The sequence below is a fragment of the Olea europaea genome, chromosome 18 (genome assembly GCF_002742605.1).
Source record: "Olea europaea var. sylvestris chromosome 18, O_europaea_v1, whole genome shotgun sequence".
Classification (NCBI taxonomy): domain Eukaryota; kingdom Viridiplantae; phylum Streptophyta; class Magnoliopsida; order Lamiales; family Oleaceae; genus Olea; species Olea europaea.
In genome coordinates this window covers 14,719,480-14,738,538 of record NC_036254.1, presented here as the reverse complement: position 1 = coordinate 14,738,538, position 19,059 = coordinate 14,719,480, and the positions used below count along the sequence as shown (strand labels likewise).

The following is a 19,059-nucleotide window of genomic DNA, read 5'->3' as shown; positions in this document are numbered from 1 at the left end:
CTATTTTTACCTTGCAAGTTGCAAAGCCATTTATGAAAAAGTCGTGATATACTGTCTGCATGGATGACCACGGGATTGACACAAAACACACACATGAGAGTCATGATTATTTTTTTATGAAGGACCCACGTCGAGCATGTGAGGACAAAATCACCTTCAAGATCATTCTCGAAGGTCGTTTGGCTTTTTTGTTAAAGAAAATTTGCTGAAAGCAAAACCACAGAAGGTAAAAAACGCAGACAGGCTGATCTAAAGTCGCGTTTAGCTCGTCCAATCGACTTGTGTTCACTGCGCTGAAGAGGAGAAAACGTATAACAAGGATCCTCAAACGCCTGCAGCAAACAGGCTATCACACTGACTCAATTGGCGGCGGCGGATCGCCAACTCAGAAGATGAGGGAAATTCGATTCAATCTACTGCTCTTATTTATCGCTTTTAATGTGCTCTTCTCACCTGCTCTCTCCGATCTAGTCATCCATAAGCTCGATCGACGCGTAAGTCTCTATATGGGTGTGTTGCGCGCTGTTTTTTGCTGATATATGTTGTTTTCAGTCATTGCATTCGATTTCATTTGTTTTTGTTATTTACCATATCATTTTCCTTACTGGAGATTATAGTTAGGATGCCTAGGGTTTATGATTTTGATTGCTCCGGTATGTGTGTGGTCGTTACCTGCAAATTTAATAAGCACAGTCTTACCTAGCTAATTTTCTTGGAAGGAAACAGGGATGTATAGGAGGATTCATTCTTTAAGTAATACATAATAATTTTAGACAATAGATGAGAGAAAAAGGATGCCAGTCATTCGCTGAGTATATGGAGAATGATTTTAATTCCCTTGGCACAGTTGAGTTGTTCCTTATCATCACGATATACATTGTTTTTGTTACTTGGCTTTTAGTTGTCGGATTGCTGACATACTTGTGGTCTGCTACAGATTGATTTATCATCACAGATAGTGCGCACCACTACATCGTTGAAGGTGCGTTAATTTTTGAGTTTCTGTTTACATTGCTTAGTTAGATTATTACCCATTTGATCCACATTATTTGGAAAAAATACATTTTTAAGTAGTGATTTGACATCATTTCAACCGGACATTTTTCAATAAAATAATATTACATACAAATCTAAAACTTTTCCTTATTTTTTAATTACACATTTCTCATCAATACACTATTCAAAAATGAATTTTTATGAAAAGAATGTGACTCAAACAAGGGCAATGTACTACTTGGACAAACCTATTAATGACTAGTTCAATTTTGCAAATTATACTTAACGAGTTTAAAAACACACTGTTATTGATTATATATTTAATATTTTCTCATCTTCCTTTCAGGTGGAAAATAATGGTATTGACACTGTGTCAGACATTCTGCTGCCCTTCCCTGATCATCGGGCAAAGAACTTGGCATATCTGATGGCGACAATTAGTGAAGGGAAAGGAAAAACAAAAGTTTCTTCTGGTAGCCTTCCTGTCAGACTTGTTAATCCTGAAGGAATGCCCCCAGCATTGTCTTGGTATGCTATCTCTCTACCCAAGGAATTGGGAACAGGAGAAAGTATCAGTTTGGATGTCAAGGCAGTATTTACTCATGTATTGAGACCCTTCCCTGAAAAGATAACTCAAGCTGACATTCAGCTTCTCGCCTTCCAGGATGGTGCATATTATCTATCTCCATATATTGTCAAGGTTCAGACACTCACAGTTAAACTACCTGAGCCAAAAGTTGAATCTTATACTAAACTGGAGAATACCAAGTTCTCTGGCTCAGAGATTAAATATGGTCCCTATGAGAAAGTTCCTTCTTTTTCATATTCTCCTATTGTAGTTCACTTTGTGAACAATAAACCATTTACTGTTGCTCAAGAGTTGGTACGAGAAATAGAAATTTCCCATTGGGGGAATGTGCAGGTGACAGAAAATTATAACATTTATCATGCAGGAGCACAAATTACTGGGGAGTTCTCTAGGTATTGATGATATCTTATTTTAATCCGATTCTCTATGAACTTATGTTTGTTAATTTTTATTTTTAATTTTAATAATTGCAGGCTAGACTATCAAGCTCGGCCCCATGTTAGAGGTTCATCGGCATTCAAGAATCTTGTTGCTAAACTGCCACCAAGAGCTCATTCGATTTATTATAGGGACGAGATAGGAAATATTTCAACTTCTAATATATGGGGAGATTCTGCAAAGGTGTGAGTCTATTTATTTAAGGCAATATATTGTTGCAATGTAATTCTGGTTGTGAAAATATTTTCTTTACTTTCAGACATTGCTGGAAATAGAACCTCGGTATCCAATCTTTGGTGGGTGGAGAACTTCATTTACCATTGGATATGGTTTGCCACTTCAAGATTTCTTGTTTCAGTCACAAGGAAAACGCTTTCTGAATATCTCCTTTGGTTGCCCAATGGATGAGGTGGTCATCGAAAATCTAATAGTGAAGGTAATGTGTCTTTACTCAGATACCTGTTATAAGGATATTAGATCCTGCATAATTTTGTCCTCGGGTTCATTTGACGTTGTTCCCAGTCATTTATTTTTTCTGGCCTTCTGCTTGTAACATTGTTTTTGTTGTTCTCTTTTCATTGTCGTACAGAAAAACTCATAATCATCTGTATAGATTTTGCTCAACTCAGTTTATACATAGCTCAACTGTGAGTTAAATTTCAGAAGTATGAGTTTCATGTGAATTATCCATGACAACAAGGACAGTAAACTAAATCTTATTTCCTAGGAGTCATTTAAAATCATTTTTGCCTTTCTGATTGATTCACTGTTTCATGTACCGAAGGTTTAATGGAATCAACTATATTGCAATCACAGAAGACCATGTTAATACCTGATAAAATAAAGATTTTGAAATTTTACAGCTTTGCCTTTGCCTTTCTCTGGTATTTGACCTATTTGATCACCTGTGTGGGTAACGTATGCACGGTGGGTAGAGTTCATGGCATCATTTGCATTTATTTATATTAGATTCCAAGGTATCTCATGTAAGAGTCCTTTTCTCTTAGCCGGATATTTAATGTATGTTTCCATTTGGATCGTCTTTCATCAGATACTTTTGCAGATTACAGCAAGAGTCCAGCACAACAGAGTGGTTTTCAGCAATTAAGAGAAAAATTAGTATTTCTGTGTCTCTCAATAAGTCGAATATTTTTTTTTCGAAGTTATCAGTTTCAAACTAGCCTTATAGAACTGTTCATGGAACAACTCCATTTATTGCCAAGTTATGTGGAAAATTAGTATTTTTCTTGGTGTTTTCTAACAGGTTATCTTTCTATCATTGATCTGTCATCATGCCATTATTTTTCTTTTATGTTGTTTTATAATGCTAATAATGAATATAATTATTTGATAACGTGTTGAATCACGAGTCATTTTTAGCAACGATTAGAGGGTGTAAAAAGTACAATGAGTTTTTACATTTTTCACTTGCTCTCTGGTCAAGATTGGTTACTTAATAGATTATGTGGCTTCTTGGACTTCAGGTTGTTTTGCCAGAGGGGTCTAAGGATATTTCCGTTTCTGTTCCATTTCCTGTCAACCAGTCGAAAGAGGTGTGGTTGAACTGAAGTTTTTTTAGAAATATTTCTTTCCTTGATGCATAAGGAACTGCCCGTCTAAATAATGTTTGCTTTTGGGTTCATTGTAGACAAAAATTTCCCATTTGGATATGGTTGGCCGACCAGTAATTGTATTGGAAAAGACAAATGCTGTGCCTGAGCATAATCAATATTTTCAGGTAATGTTGAAATTAAGGATGCTAGATGATAACACAAAATGCAACAGTCTTCTTAGTATACTGCATTTATCATCAAGTTGATTTAATAATATTATCGTGTAAGAGAACTTTTGCATTTTGAATTCCAGTGAAATTGAACGCTTTAAAAATTCTACGTTATGGAATTCTAAATGATTCAATTACCTAAATTTGCATCCAGTCACTCCTAGCTCCTCTATTGATATAGTTTATTTTGAACCCTGTAATGACCTATTGAATTTGCATATATGAAGTTGGTTTTTACATTCAAAGTCAATGTTTTAGTGGAAGAACAAAAGTAACAATTTGGTATTAATCTAAGCTTAGATGGATAAGAAAATGATGATTTCAAGTGTTTGAGAAAATGGAAAGAAAACCAAGAATGCTAAATGCTGTGTGCACTTTCATGGGATATTATGCAGTATCAACTTGAACTTGAGAAGAAAGGCATCAAAAAAGTTCAAAACGTTTTCTAACCCTGTTTTTCCAGGATGTTGTCTGGTTATCAAGCATGATAAATATCCGTCCTCTTTTTTCCTTGAGTGCCAGTCAGTGGCTTAGAACATGAGCCATTTGATTCCGCAGCATTTCTCTTCTCGTACTTTATTTCTTAATTTCACTCTTTTAGGTGGAGTTATATGTTTTTGACATTTTATTATCCTTGATATTGGCCTTCTACATATGGCAGCTTAAAAGTAGAATGTTGCCAATTTATGAATATATTTGGATCCATGTTTAAAACCCAAGTTGTGTCATCCACCAATTTTCTACTTCTGGGAACCCATTCAACTCACAAGAGTCTGCAGTAGGAGGCTCACCAGCATCACCACCCATCAATTTTCTATTTCTGCAATGCATAAACATTCCTACCTTCTCTCAGATGCCTTTGCTGGCCGTTGGCACTTATATTCTTGGGTAATCTCCGTCTCCTGTGAACTAAAATAAATTTTTTTCTTCTTATTTAGCCTACCACTTCCTTCATAAAACATGGTATGAGTGGTGAAATGCCAAAAAAATATTTTCAGAAATATTCTCATTGGGTTTCTCTCGTAGATTGTTATGCTTTCTCTATTTTTGTTGTACGAGAATGGGTTCCATTTGGAGCAGGATGGCAGGTTTTGCATGTGTATTTTGGTCTCTAAATGCCAAGGGCCTTTTGTTGTCTGTGTGTCCAATTTGTCTTGAGTCCTGTCATGATGGCATTTCATTATGCTACTCTGCCTTGCGGTGGCTTTGCTTTTGGAACTGTTGGAAGCTGATATATAATATTTTTCCACAGGTCTATTACAAGTTCAACAGCCTTTCTTTGCTTAGTGAGCCATTGATGTTGATTTTTGGATTTTTCTTTTTCTTTGTTGCATGCATAGTTTATATGCATGCAGACTTGACAATTTCAAAATCCTCTGCTTCTTATATGGCTAAACTACAGTGGGATGAGGTGAGTTTATACTGTGTCCTTTTTTGTATCATTTTTACATAAACCTTTCAAGTTAAGGGAAATCTTGGACTGAATGATCCATTTTTCAGGTACAAACTGCAATTCAGCAGTTTCAAAATATCATGAACCGCTGTATGGCAGTCCATGACAAAATAGAAGCATCATTACGAGATCTTTCAAGAACCGGTGATGTGCAAGCTTGCAAAGCAGCACGCAAAGCTGCTGACAGTTTGCTTAAGGATCTGTCCAAAGAGTTGAAACCCTTGTTGTCATTCTTGCAATCTTCCCCCCAAGCTGTTCAAATTTTATCGAAGGTTCATTTCTATCTATTTGATTTTCTTATTAATAAAACTGGTTGTATCTAAAAATAAAACTGCAGTCACATGTTTGGTAGAGGATCATATAGTCCCTAATAGTATTAATGATTAAAAAAAAATCTTTTTCTTTATAATATCTAATATTGTCTAAATACTTATCGAACATGAACGGCATATTTGTGTGAAGAGAGAAGAGTGTATTGGTGATTTAGACATTTTGTGGTCTTGTAACCTTGTTGGCCTCATATGTAGGTGGAGGAGCTGGTTGCCAAGGAGAAGGAACTGCAAGAGAAGCTAATGTTGAAACACTCCACGGTGGTAGATTGTTATGAGAAGAAATTTGGGGGACGAGAAACTGAGAATCGTGTTGCTTCTGTTCAGCAGAAAATTGCACTATTGAGGCAGGAAGTTGATGATCTTTTCGAAATAATTGATGAGATTTAATCCAGGAAGAAAAGGGTTATTTTCTTAGTGTTTAACCCACCTCGATCATCCATCATTTTCTATGTATTGGTCGGGACAAAATTTTGTTGCGACTTGAACAACATAAATTAGGGATATGCTGTGACGTGGCTCTTTGCTAAAAAAAACTGTGATACTTGTTTAGGGACATTCGACTGTATTTGAGTACTATAAGGTTGTGCAATGACATCGGCCAATTGAGACAAGATTTTTGTGTGTTAGAGTGCCTCTGTATAGGTTTCGTGCAAATGGGTCTGTGCTGGTGGCACAGCTGTTACTTTCAATGTACATGAAAATGAAAATGTTACTATGGCACTTAAAATTAGAACTAATTCAAATCAATTGAATTGTTTTGAAGTTGCTAAAGTTTTGGTTGGTCAGGTTTTTGAAAAGTCAAAAATTGATTTTGGATTTGTTTAAATATTTTTTGAAAATATTTCATTTGATTAGGAGACTTTTTAGATGAAGTTGGCTTAAAATTTTTTTTACAAGAAGCATAGGGAATCCTAAAAATTTAGTAGTATGGTTAGATTCATATGAATCTATTTGGTAGGGATTAAAATTTATTGTTATTATTATTATTTTTTTTTTTATATCAAAGTTAAAGTTAATAATTAATTTTAATTACGTATTTTATGAAATTTACAATTTTTTTAAATAAAATCTATTAAAATATGATTTTAATTTCTATCGGAAAGGCAAAATGTTTGTTTGAACAAATTGTTTACTGTTTATGCAGGGCCAAGACTAGTCTTTAAAAGTCCTAATTTTAACAAATTCAATTCATTTTCCAAATTTGTATAATGCCTAATAATCTTTATTTTCAATCTAATTAATAACAATAGAGTGGAGCCAAAATGTGCAATTACCATTGTAATTTCGATAAAATTCCTAGTAAAATATACTTTAAATTTGAAATTTTTATTTACTTTAAGCCCTTGTTTGAGTCATATTATTTTCATAAAAATCCATTATTGAATAATATATCGATTAGAAATATATGGTTAAAAAATAAGGAAAAATTTTGAATTTGCATATAATATTATGTTATTAAAAAATGTGTAATTGAAATAATGTCAAATCACTATTAAATAATATGTTTTTTTTCAAAGAATGCGACTTAAATAGAGCCTAAGTAAAAGAATTAATGCGTAGTATCAAAGTAAGTATTTATTTAGAGATCAAGAATTAGCTTAAAGTGGTAAACGAAAGCCTTATTAGTAAATTAAAAAAAAAAAAAATCTCACAAAAAAAAAAAAACTATTTACAAGAAAAGCAAATAAGGGGGGAAAATATGTATCCAACTACGCCCGCACATGTTCCGTGTCTCCACCGTTCGTTGTAGAGCATTCAGCATAGTGTTGTGTACCCGCGATATCCATATAGGTTATACGATTGTAGGATTAGGGTTTTGTCAAGTAGATAAGCATTTGAGGTAGCTGATAATGGAAAGCTCACTTAGATATGGCGGAGACTCCAAATCCCTGAGAATCCATGCCAAGGAAAAGTATCCCATCGCCGCCGATTCCAATACTCAATTGCAGGTCCATCATTACATACATTTAATTTCATTTCCATATCAAATTTTGAATGAATATAGCTCTTTAATTTAGAGCATTAAAAACAATTGTTTCAAGGCATATTTAATTACTTATGGGTTATGTTTTTCAGCTTAGCCATATCCGCTCTTATCGCCAACTGTTTTGAATTCTGGTTTGGTAATCGTTTCAAAGAAGATTTATTATTTTTCAATACGGTGTTAAATTAAAATGCTTAGTTTTATATAGTTAGAGAGTCTATAAGTGACATTTTAACATGAGTGCTCTCTAATTTAAAAGAATGATCCTTGAAATTATGCTCCAATAAACTCTTTAAATTAACATTTTAATTTAGAGAGATAATTAAATGCGTTCAAAGTATTCCAATTTTCAATGTAGGAAAATAATAACATAATCTAGAGGAAAGTTAGTTAAAATAAAATATAGAGGAAAAGTAATCCTCCCTTCGTTCTATTTATATAGGCTGATTTTATTTTTCACGCGGATTAAGAAATCTTATTTAATGTTATTGGAAAAGTAATTTTTGTTAATAAGTTTCCTAATCTACCCTTATTTATATTTGTAAAATTTCAAGATTAAGTGAGAAAAATTGGTTATAACAAAGCAAAATGAATAAGTGTATATTAGTAAATGAACAAAACAAAACATTTTTAATAAAGAAACAAGACTTAATAATTGGGACAAAAAAATCAGGAAAGTCGGCTTATATAAATGGGACGGAGGGGGTAAATATTTTTTTATAGTAAAATTAAATGTTAAATATAAAAAGCTTGTTGGAGTACTTTAAAATTTTGACTCTCTAAATTTATAGATGCTCTCCAAATGTAGAATATGCTCTTTAAAAATAGAAAGCCTATTGGAGATGCTCTTATGGTGATATGTTCGTTAGAGGTTATATCTTAATGAAATTATGTGAGCATGTGGAATGTGGATGCATATTGGAGTATGAAATTGCCATTTGTTAAATGAGGGAGGATGTTATTGTTTCAAAAAGGGGAAGGAGGGGAAAAACAAAGATAAATATAATGTGCATTATCAGCATGACTTGTTATAAGACCGTATTATTTCTTTGAATTTCATTTTATTTTACCCTCAGGAAATGTTGCTGAGGCCAAACTAAGTTTCCAACGGTTTTATGTGTCTGTTCAACTGACTTTGAACTACTATTGTACATCGTATATCAATAAAAGGAATAATTATGTTGATATTTGTAGACTGGCTACTAATATAGCTTGATCTTTATATTTAACCTCACGAATTTCCTGAACTATCTTCCCTCATGGGCATGGTCACTCAAATTGGCAGCTTCATGGAGAGCTGGACACAAGGATTGGAGCTCCAAGTTATCTTAGTGCGATGATAAGGCATTTCTATCCTGATGTAAACCCTTTTTCCTTTTTGTTCTTTTTTTTTTATAAATTGAATTGAGGGTAAGATCATCCTTGCCCCTCCCCATTCCGATATATGAAAAGGGGGGAACAAGAAAAAATAATAAGGACTAAATATATTTTGTTGCTGAATGTATAGGTATCAGCTAGCATTGGCGCAGGTATTCAATACACCAGGCACGAAAAGTTAAGGTACAGTGTTCGTGGAAAGAAGACAATTCCGGTGACTGACAATGGGTTGATAAACTTTAACATCAAGGGTAGAATGATTATTGACAAGGAATTTAAAGAGGTTGGAGTTTCTTTCCTTCTGCAATTTGTGTCCATATGTGAGACTATTAATGCTCACAGTTTTTTACACAAGCACAAACACAACCATATCCTAGGACCTTCATTTTTTAACTTACATGAGTGATTTTGTACATCACAATGATATTGCAGAGGGAGCCCCAAGGAGCAGCTGAATTTACTTGGATCATCTATAATTTTAAAAAAGACCAAGATTTGAGGTTGAAAGTTGGCTATGAAGTTGTTGACAAGGTATATTACTTGAATACTGTAAGGATTCTGGTATTTACATTGATGCAAAGTTGTTCATTTTGGTCGGCATCTGGTTTCATGGCATAGTGATTGATGAAATCGATACTGAATCTTGAATTTAGAAGTTTATTGAGAAACCATGTGCTTGTGCGGTATTTGTATTCGTATATTAAAATTTCTTTTTTATCCTAGATCTCCTAAATGCAATAAATTCAGGGGGAATTTTAAAGTGCAGTTTGCCTTTTCTGTATTATAATTTGGCATGAAGAGTCCATTCAGAGGTAAAAAGGATTAAACTGAAATGATTCGAGGGTGACTTATTATCTCCAAAACTCTCTCAAGAATAAGTGCATTCAAATTGAAAGATTCTAGAGGTGGCAACGTTTAAATCACATTATACTGGCACAATTATATCCATTTTGGAGCTATGCTACTGTTTCCTTGAGGAACACTAATGCTTCTATATAATAAACTAGTGATTATAGCTTAGTTTGACAACCGGTTAGGAAATATAGATCAACAGGAGGAAAAGATCTCAGTTACCACTTCCAGTCCTGTTACTTCATGGTACTTTTATAAAAAAAAAAAAAAAAACTTTCTTTGCAATGGACAGTAACATCTTTCATTGAAATAACGCAATTTATTTAATACTTCCAAATTTCAATTAATCAATTTTTTTTTTGGGATCACGAAACTCATTATTTTCTCTTTAGTAGCCTTAACAGTATAATGCTTTATTTCTGTGTACGATGTATTGTGTAATAAATGCATAATGTGCACATTGTCTGATGATATTCGCTGTTATATGTTTATCAGCTCACTGCTTCTATAATTGTTATTCCAGATTCCGTACTTCCAGATTAGGGAAAATAACTGGACGTTCAATGCTGACACTAAAGGCAAATGGAATGTGAGATATGACTTGTGAGAGGAAATTTTTTGACTAGCATACAGGTGGGATGCAATTCAATTAGTAGCAGCAAAGTAATATTTCCCTTTATATTTTACTAGTGATACTAGTCACTGGGAAGGGTTGTGATTGCAGATTGTTATGTTCTAGGAATCGGATGCCATTGTTTTCTGATTAACAGACGTGAATTTTCTCAATATTTTCTATAATAACATACTTGTTTTGGTAGTATTACATGGTTTTATTTAGGCCTTAATTCTCTGGATAATGTAATGACGGGGATGGGTATCATTTTAGCCAGCATTGGATCATTCTTAGTTCTTTCTCAAATTCCTTTCTGTTCAAATGCTAAATATAAAGATTCTCTCTCATATCTACCCAAAAATTAAAAGTAAATAGGAAGTAATGCCATAAGACTACTCTGTCGTGACTCGTGCCGAGCCCCATAAGTACTCACTTGGTAAGCTTGTAACCAGCTTGAAATATAACGATAATTAGTAGAAATTATCTTCTCAATTTTGTAGAAAGATTCTCGATGGGAACATATTTCAAGTCTTACTATCGTTTTAAAGGACCCTAAACTACATGAGATGGATGTGAAAGTACATGCTTGCTTGGCTAAGACTTGAAGCACTTGAAAGCAATGGATGCCAGAGAATGTCTGTTTGGAAGAATTTAAAAATTGTGAAGATCCCTAAAAATAAAGCGGCGCCGTTATCTGGTTTCTTTCTTTCTTACATCTGTTTCTGTAATTTTGGCCCACTTCTAGAAACAAAGCAGCCACGACATCAAGGCAAATCGTGTCACCGTGTATAAACTATACAAGGTTCGGTGGAACCGATGCACCCAAGATTTCAAACTAAACTCATCTGATTTTACACTGCTACTGAATAAACAGGGCATCTGGCTCAACATACAATTCACATGTTCTAATTCTGCAAATCAAAGCAGTACGAGTTATTCGGACACACTGTATTGCTTCACTTGATTACAAGATTCAAGGGAATAAATCTAGAAAAAAATTACAACAGAAATAAGGTGAATATAAAGTAGGTAACAATAAGAGTTTTTGCTTCTTCAGGGGCACGTATCTATGTGAATGCCATGTTTCATTCTTCAACCATATGTCACTATTTTTCTGAATGTGCTTTCGTCTTGTAACAACCATCCTAAGCATCAACGAGGCCAATCTTCTATTACACGAAGGTCATTGTCATACCTGTGCGCATTAACTCTGATTAGTAATTACATGAACATTTTAGTTCCTTTCCACACAGCCATAGATAGATGTCTAGATGCAAAAAAGAACGGCCCCTTACTGGATGTTGAACAAAAATGAAAGTAGGAAAAAGCCAAACCATGTTATATGAATACACAAGAATGACGTAAATAATCCAAACCATGTAATATGAAGACACAAGAATGACGTAAATAATCCAAACCATGTAATATGAAGACACAAGAATGACGTAAATAATCCAAACCATGTAATATGAAGACACAAGAATGACGTAAATAATCCAAACCATGTAATATGAAGACACAAGAATGACGTAAATAATCCAAACCATGTAATATGAAGACACAAGAATGACATAAATAATCCCTACTTTTTTGTCTGAAAAAATCTACTGTGTACCATCTTGGTCGAATAATTCTCGATACTCAAAATTATGCAAACTTTTTCCTGTCCTTGCGCTAGAAGAGTCCTTAAACCCCTCAATTTTAGGCATTTTAGACTCCTGAAACAATTTTAACCTAACCTGTCCAACACTTGAGGCAAATCTGACTGCATGCTGTCTGATTCATCTCTTCTCCTCCAAACTCATCCCAGTATTTAGTCTGTCCTCTTAGTCATAGACTATGTTGCACGGACACGGACTTGCGTATCGGACACGACATAACACGGACAAGTGATTTTTCAAGGCCACTGACACGAACATGGACATGCCAGGGACAGGTTAATTTAAAATTTTTATTTTAAAATGTAGATTTAATATCCTGTCGACATGCTTATAATTTTTTTAGTAAAATCATTCAATTCTTTTCTTAGTTTTGATATTTTGTTCATGGAATCTTTTAAATTGGTTGAGTAGCTAATTGTTATAATAGAATAACTTTTCGTTAAACTATATGACAATGCCGAGGAAGGAAAAATACATAATAGTATATGTCACGGAATGTCCAAGGAGTGTCAGTGACAGACACGACAATTCATTTGATTAAATATTTATCCCAAAAAATTATAATAAGGAATACATGTTTTCCTCAATCAGATAATAAAACATTCACAGTATATTCCAACTAGGTATATCTTACAAACAAAAATAGAAACTGACTGCAAAAATGAGATTCTAACCAAAGATAAGTATAAGCACCTCATCAATTTACCTAGTGAACAAGTATGACATTGACATACAATATCAGTATATAGAGGCAAAACACACGCTAATGGAATTGTTTAGGCACAATTTTACCTTTCATGAGCACGATCTCAAATGATTTTATTCCTTATTTCTTCCAGTTTTTTCAAAATTTCCCCTGGAGTTCTATCCAACTCATCAGCAATTTTACGCTGCAGATCCATGGGTAAAGTTGGGAACTGTTCGCACAGATCTCCATCAATCACGTCCTGCAAATTTATTGCAAAGGATAAAAATCACAAAACAAATAGGTATTATGGAAAAAAATAGCGTCAGAGATAAAGGACGCAAATTGCAGATATTTTAATGTAAAATGCATGGTTAGAAATTAGCAGTTGTTATAGCACTAGCAGTGTGAGCATCAGTAGTAAGCAATGAACATTAGCCAACAATTTAGCCTCCGCCGTCCAGGTTTAGTTTTTTCATCAATACATGCACAGCTTGATGCCATAAAGAGGCTACCCACACTGTGTACATAACATTTGAATCTATTGCTTTTAGCTGGAAACTATGAGAATTGAGTATGACTCAGATGCAGTCTGTCTCCACCATCATAATTGAATTTCAGCATGAGACAAACAGGGTAATTGATGAGATCTAAGAATGGAAACAGGTCAGAGATAATTGGCAAGCTAAATCAAGGTCCTTTTCTGTCTATCGCAGCGAGCTTGGTAAGGGGTTTTGCAGATCAAGTTGGAACTTATTGTATTCCACATTTCTTTTTACCAAGATATCAGCCCCTCTTAGCAAGACAAATTGCACCATCAAAATAGGTCAACTTGTCAGAATCGGCTATCTTCTCAAAAATCTAAAAACTCTTCTCAACTTAATAAGATTTGCATCCATAACCAACCACCTCATCGGCTCACAGAACCGAACAAATAAAAAATGGAAGAAAGAAAGAAAAGGTTAAAAAAAAATACCTATCTCTATGCAATGCTGGATCAAGTTTTCTCCAGTTTTGAACGACTACAAAATTGTAGTGCTTCGATGCAAGTACTAAAGTTTATCACATTGCAAGGAGAAGATAAGTAACTGAACTTTACCTTGACTGGGAAGTAGGCAGATCTGTATGCCATGTGGTCTCTGCCACACAGAGGTGGGTGCTCCTGCCGCATGTGCATCTCCAAATGGGAGAAGAAGTCAACATCATCACGAGATGTGAAGGGAAGCAATGCTCCTAAGCTACCCATTACAGTCCCATAAATAATGCACTCTCCACCTCCTGGAATCAGCGATGCCTTATTCAAGCAAGTAACCACATCACCAATGTGAAATTGCACTATTTCCTCAACTTTGTTGGGAGCACCATTCAGCTTTCCCTGTTCCCATTTTATCTTCCCACCAGTTGGATCTTCTTCAATCTCATCCGACACATCCTGGGGTAACCGCACAAAGTAAACATTTCCAAATTTGTCTGACCCTGCCACTGTGTCGAAGTCTACATGGTGTGCTGCAGTTAGCCATCTGGGAACAGTGTCATCAGCAAATATGTACAGCTGATTTTCATCACGCCTATACTTGCAATAGTGGAAAGACTGCAAAAAAATAAATAAATAAATAAATAAATAAATAAAACCTGCTGGTGAAGAACTCTTAGCAGAAAACAGTACGAGAAAAATATTACTTGCACAAATTGTAATATCTAACCATCATCTTCGAAATCATCATAACTCACCAGATAAAATAACTCCTGTATTTGGAGCACTCAAAGAACATAAGTTTAATAAAAATTATGTTAATCAAGACATATTTTACTTCAAACACTACATTGTGAACCTCAAAAGTGAATCACGAACTCCTGTGCCTACTAAGCTTAAACCACTTGAGACAAACAACTAAACATTTTTGCGTGGAAGATGGAGAACAAAGAATTGCACTACAAAAAGCTTCTGTCCGGAAACTCATTTGTCTGAACATGATAGAATCAAGGTTCTTTTGTTTCCAAAGACAAATAATCGAGATAAATCATAAAATGAACATAAACTAGTAAGTGGCATTTTAATCTTGATAAAAACTTGATTTCCATGGTCTTCATGTACCAAAAAATGACATAGTTGCCAAAACCTTGAATCAAGTGAAAGCATTAAGATTTAGAGCAAGTGTCCAAATGTTCCAGGATTGTTCATTTCCAAAAAAACTCCTTTTTTAATCCTCCAAATTGTTTGCCATGATGACATCAACCTGGACCATTGACACCTAGTAATGGAAGCTTCCAATACAAACAGACGCAAATTCTTAAATAGCTTATCAACCACACTATGAGAACATGAGCCTTCTGCTCTCCAAATCAAATTCGAAAAAAATAATCAATTCAGCGTTATAAATATAGGCTAGATTATTTAAGAGCATACCTCCTGCATGTCACCAACATAAATCCTATCACGATATGTTTGAATAGAAGTGATTGTGTTAGGGAACAACTTATTCTCACACTTCCTGAGCAATCTCTTTTTCCCCAAGTCGTACAATCTAAGTACAGGTCCAATCCCAGCTAGCAATCTTCCTTGGAACTGACACAACGCAAGAGGGACTCCTTCCACTTGTGTTTTATGCAAAAGTTCGAGGACCTTTCCATCTTCCTTAAACCTATATATATGAATATATCCAGCCTCAAAAGATCTTTTGGGCCAAAATTGTAGGCCCTTTGCTGTACCCACAGCTAAAAGAGTTCCATACTCCTTGTCGTGGAAGTTCACAGTGCATATGCTAAATGCAGATTCATTATCCTGAAGCTCCAGCAAACAGGTTGTTTGCGTAGTCCTTGGATCAAGAACCCTGATGCAAGAAACCCACTTCTCAGCTTCAGCCTTTGGATAACCATATTGCTCATCAGAAAGAGGATCTTCCTCCTCATCACCACCATTCTCCATTTGATCAGCATTTCCATTTTCCCCCATTCCAGCAGCATCAAAGCATTCCTTTTTTGCAGCTTCACGCTCCTCTGCAGTAAATGCTCCCTGGTCACTTTCTATTATTACCAAAAGTTTCCGTTTTGGCTGAAGCACAAACTTTCTTGGGGTATACCTCAAAGGTATAGTAGTTTCATTAAAGGTTTCTCCCAATCTCTCAATGGTAAAAACCCTTAATGCATCGCCAGCAACAGCAACCACACCTTCTGCACACTGATCTGATGAAAAAGACGCTGCAAACTCGAGAGTCTCGTATGACAAGGGTGTTAGGAGGAAATGTCCTTGATGTATATAACCAAGCCAAGGTCTACTTGACAAGCAAAGCATAGCTCTTTTCCCTCTCACTATAACAGAAAAGAGCTTTGGTGCTCTCAGTCCTAAGAACCGAGAGCGGGCATCTGAGAGCTGGCCTGTCACCATATCAACTACTGTCCTGAACAAAACTCCATTTTGTAGACCAGCATTCAGAAAGAGGCTTGCAGGGTGATCTGCACCATCCTCACCACCTGTAGAAGCCTGAACTTCAAGAAATAGGAGAGACTCTGGAGGTGATGAAACACTTTGCAGACTTAAAATCTGCATACAGTCATCAGGATCTAAAGACAGTATACGAATTGTATTGTCATATGATCCAACCGCAAGGAAACGTGATCTCCGTCTTCCTTCAGGAACAGGAGCAATATCCAAACAAGCAACATCTCCCGACATTTCATGCTTCTCAACCTCCATAAGTTGCCCAGTCATATCCACTTCAAAATATATAAGCTCCCCTCCACTCAGGGCAATGACAACCTGAAGCCTATTAGACCCAACCTTAACAATCGTTCTCTTCCCTGGCGTTCTCCACTCATTAACACGACCATCTTCTCTAATATGCCTGATACCACTGGGATGGACTTGCATCAAAGAGTCATCACCAATCAAAGAAACAGCAAGTGAAGGTGTTGTATCAAGAAACCCACTATCACTAACTTCTTCAACTGTCTCACCAATGGAAAGCACAAGAGTGGCATTTGCAAATGAAACAACAATGTAAGCATCAAATTCATCATTAACATTCTTTTTTACAGTCCACACTGCACTTGGAACACCCGGCAGCTGTGATACGGCCATTTCACTGATAGCCAAACCTGGTCTCAATATCCGCAGGGATGAACGAGGACCTCGACCACAAAGAGAAAATATTTGAGGGGTTTCTTCCTCAAAGAGATTAATGACTTTCATATCCATTACTGGCATTAAACTCTCAACTTGGTCAATCCTATCTAAATTCTTCAGTTTCCTAGGCTGGAAAAATACAGGTTGGAATCCTTCTTCTGTTTCCATCAATGTAGCTGATGAAGCCTCCACGTCGGGATCATCTCCTATTGCCCGAAACTGATACAAGGCATGGTTCCCAAACTCTGATGCAGCAAACAGGAACCCAGACTTCAAGACACACAACGATGACGTCACTGGAATTGTATCAAAATATTTTATCTTCAACTCCTTCACTCTATCATTGTCATGGTCCAAAGTCACCTTAAATATATCCCCGTACTCAGTCTGCAAAAGGAAGAAAAACATTGATTTTTGCTTATGCATAGCAGCTGAGACAATCAGAACCCCACGCTCAGCTGGCAAGTCCTCACGCCTAGGTATCACGGCACGGACATCTGGATGGCCTTGATTCTTATATATAACAAAATTTTCTGCACAAACAAGCACCCCGCTTGGACCATCCCCACCACCAGGTACAGTCACAAGTAAATTAGCTCCATTATCAACCTGCTCTGACCATTTCCTTGAAACATGATTAAGCCCTAAATCCAACTCATAAAACGTCAGATGTTTCTGCGCCTCACTGGCAGACTGGCCAGTGGGATCCTGGTCTGCCTCAGAATAATCCAACTCTATCGCAGCAAAAATTGGGTTATCAAACCCACAATCCACCCCACAAATCGAGTAAACTATAGTATGACTCTTGTGCGCCTCTAAAGGTGAAGAAATAGTTAACCTAGCTGCAGTATCTCTATTCAAAACATATACAAGTTTCTGCTTTTCACATGCCGCAATCATGACCGCTCGACCTTTCGGGTCTATGGCCAAGTATTGCCCCGGGACAATTCTGCGACATCCCGATTTGCCAAAAGTTTCCTGGTGGATTTTATCGAAGGTGTTCTTTTCCTTATTATATTCGAGTATTACGATGCGACCGGAGTCCGAGCCGACCACAATGTAATCTTTTTGGGCGCCGGTGAGGCGAAATTGAGCTAGGGAGCGAATGGCGCCGAAAATATCGACGGAGAGGAGGGTTTGAAGCTTACCGTTGTCGTCAGGGCGGAGAAGGTCAAGAACTTTGCCTCGTGCTACGACGATTTCCTGGGCTTTGCCGCCCGAGAAGCTGCCGTTGATGGCACATAGGATCCCGGTGGATTGTTGAAGAGTTAGACTGTAAAGATACATGATATGTGCAGTGATGTAATACGTGAAACCCTATTAGCGAAATCAGAAACCCTAGGAAACGGGGAGCTTTTTAAGCATAAAACCCTAGATGTTAAGTGAACCAGAAGACTAGAGAGAGTGAACGTGAGAATGACAAGTTGTCTTCGGTGCAGTAAACAAAAGTCGCTAGGTGAACACACGGTTTTACGCCTATAAGGCGTTCCCTTCCTTTCGAGTGTTTTTCTTTTTCTTTTTGGGATAGAATCCAATTTAATTAATTAATATTTATTATGGTACAAATAACTTATTAATGATAATAGACCGATTATGGTAACTTTGTCGCTTTTCATTTTTAGTTACATGTTTAATACGTTGAATTCACTTATTGAAAATTCAAGTACATAAGAATCGCTATTTTCCACCTATCAATAATTTAAATAAAAATGATAATTCAAATCTATCTAGCATATGATAAAAGTGGGTGAGAGTGTTTTGTATTATAAATTTCATAAGTTCATTAACACACACTATTCACTTTCACATTATCATTTCAGATCACTTTTTTCATAATTTTTTGTGTCAATTGAGATAAGAATATATCGTGCAAAATAGTAAATTCTTATTCCTTGATATTTGTATAATTTTTGGCATAAAATGCTATAAGGCCTTCCGGTCGAACTCTATGTTAGATCTTTCGGGATGGACCGTTAGGTTTAAGATGTTAAATCTTACGGATTGTACTGTTTGGTCAAAGATGTTAAATCCTACGGGATATGGGGATTTTTAAAAAATTTCTTGAACTCTAAATCTAAGAAATGTTGGTATGTTTATGTCAGTTTTATATTTATATCATATGAATAAGAATGTGTACGTATTCTTACTGAATATTTTCAAAATACTCACTCTT

The 19,059-nt window shown here is 35.7% G+C and overlaps 3 protein-coding genes across 3 annotated transcripts; 2 read left to right on the top strand and 1 right to left on the bottom strand.

The window, feature by feature from the left end:
- Window positions 1-202: 202 nt before the first annotated feature.
- On the top strand, window positions 203-6,204 carry LOC111367576 (dolichyl-diphosphooligosaccharide--protein glycosyltransferase subunit 1A). Its single transcript, XM_022988524.1, has 10 exons — window positions 203-494; window positions 938-982; window positions 1,343-1,977; window positions 2,059-2,206; window positions 2,283-2,459; window positions 3,508-3,576; window positions 3,672-3,761; window positions 5,059-5,217; window positions 5,307-5,531; window positions 5,787-6,204. The coding sequence occupies exons 1-10, from the start codon at window positions 393-395 to the stop codon at window positions 5,976-5,978; spliced, it is 1,842 nt and encodes a 613-aa protein (XP_022844292.1). The 5' UTR covers window positions 203-392; the 3' UTR covers window positions 5,979-6,204.
- A 1,074-nt stretch (window positions 6,205-7,278) lies between these two features.
- On the top strand, window positions 7,279-10,624 carry LOC111367575 (outer envelope pore protein 21B, chloroplastic-like). The gene is made up of 5 exons (XM_022988523.1): window positions 7,279-7,540; window positions 8,861-8,935; window positions 9,083-9,235; window positions 9,385-9,483; window positions 10,328-10,624. The coding sequence occupies exons 1-5, from the start codon at window positions 7,442-7,444 to the stop codon at window positions 10,409-10,411; spliced, it is 510 nt and encodes a 169-aa protein (XP_022844291.1). The 5' UTR covers window positions 7,279-7,441; the 3' UTR covers window positions 10,412-10,624.
- Window positions 10,625-11,220: 596 nt separating this feature from the next.
- On the bottom strand, window positions 11,221-18,336 carry LOC111367574 (spliceosome-associated protein 130 A). Its single transcript, XM_022988522.1, has 4 exons — window positions 15,171-18,336; window positions 13,863-14,354; window positions 12,871-13,025; window positions 11,221-11,612 (listed from the first exon to the last, which is right to left on the bottom strand). Exons 1-3 carry the CDS (start codon window positions 18,171-18,173, stop codon window positions 12,888-12,890), a joined length of 3,633 nt encoding a protein of 1,210 aa, XP_022844290.1. The 5' UTR covers window positions 18,174-18,336; the 3' UTR covers window positions 11,221-11,612; window positions 12,871-12,887.
- Window positions 18,337-19,059: the final 723 nt, after the last annotated feature.

What these genes read in the sequence shown, in the direction of transcription:
- LOC111367576 (XM_022988524.1), top strand. Translation starts at nt 393, where the DNA reads ATGAGGGAAATTCGATTCAATCTACTGCTCTTATTTATCGCTTTTAAT. An exon ending in TCGAAAATCTAATAGTGAAG is followed by an intron (nt 2,460 to 3,507) that starts GTAATGTGTCTT and finishes CTTGGACTTCAG; the next exon opens with GTTGTTTTGCCAGAGGGGTC. An exon ending in CTGTCAACCAGTCGAAAGAG is followed by an intron (nt 3,577 to 3,671) that starts GTGTGGTTGAAC and finishes GGTTCATTGTAG; the next exon opens with ACAAAAATTTCCCATTTGGA.
- LOC111367574 (XM_022988522.1), bottom strand. Translation starts at nt 18,173, where the DNA reads ATGTATCTTTACAGTCTAACTCTTCAACAATCCACCGGGATCCTATGT. An exon ending in ATGTTGGTGACATGCAGGAG is followed by an intron (nt 14,355 to 15,170) that starts GTATGCTCTTAA and finishes ATTTTTTTGCAG; the next exon opens with TCTTTCCACTATTGCAAGTA. An exon ending in CTGCCTACTTCCCAGTCAAG is followed by an intron (nt 13,026 to 13,862) that starts GTAAAGTTCAGT and finishes ATAAATTTGCAG; the next exon opens with GACGTGATTGATGGAGATCT.
- LOC111367575 (XM_022988523.1), top strand. Translation starts at nt 7,442, where the DNA reads ATGGAAAGCTCACTTAGATATGGCGGAGACTCCAAATCCCTGAGAATC. An exon ending in TAAGGCATTTCTATCCTGAT is followed by an intron (nt 8,936 to 9,082) that starts GTAAACCCTTTT and finishes CTGAATGTATAG; the next exon opens with GTATCAGCTAGCATTGGCGC. An exon ending in GCTATGAAGTTGTTGACAAG is followed by an intron (nt 9,484 to 10,327) that starts GTATATTACTTG and finishes TTGTTATTCCAG; the next exon opens with ATTCCGTACTTCCAGATTAG.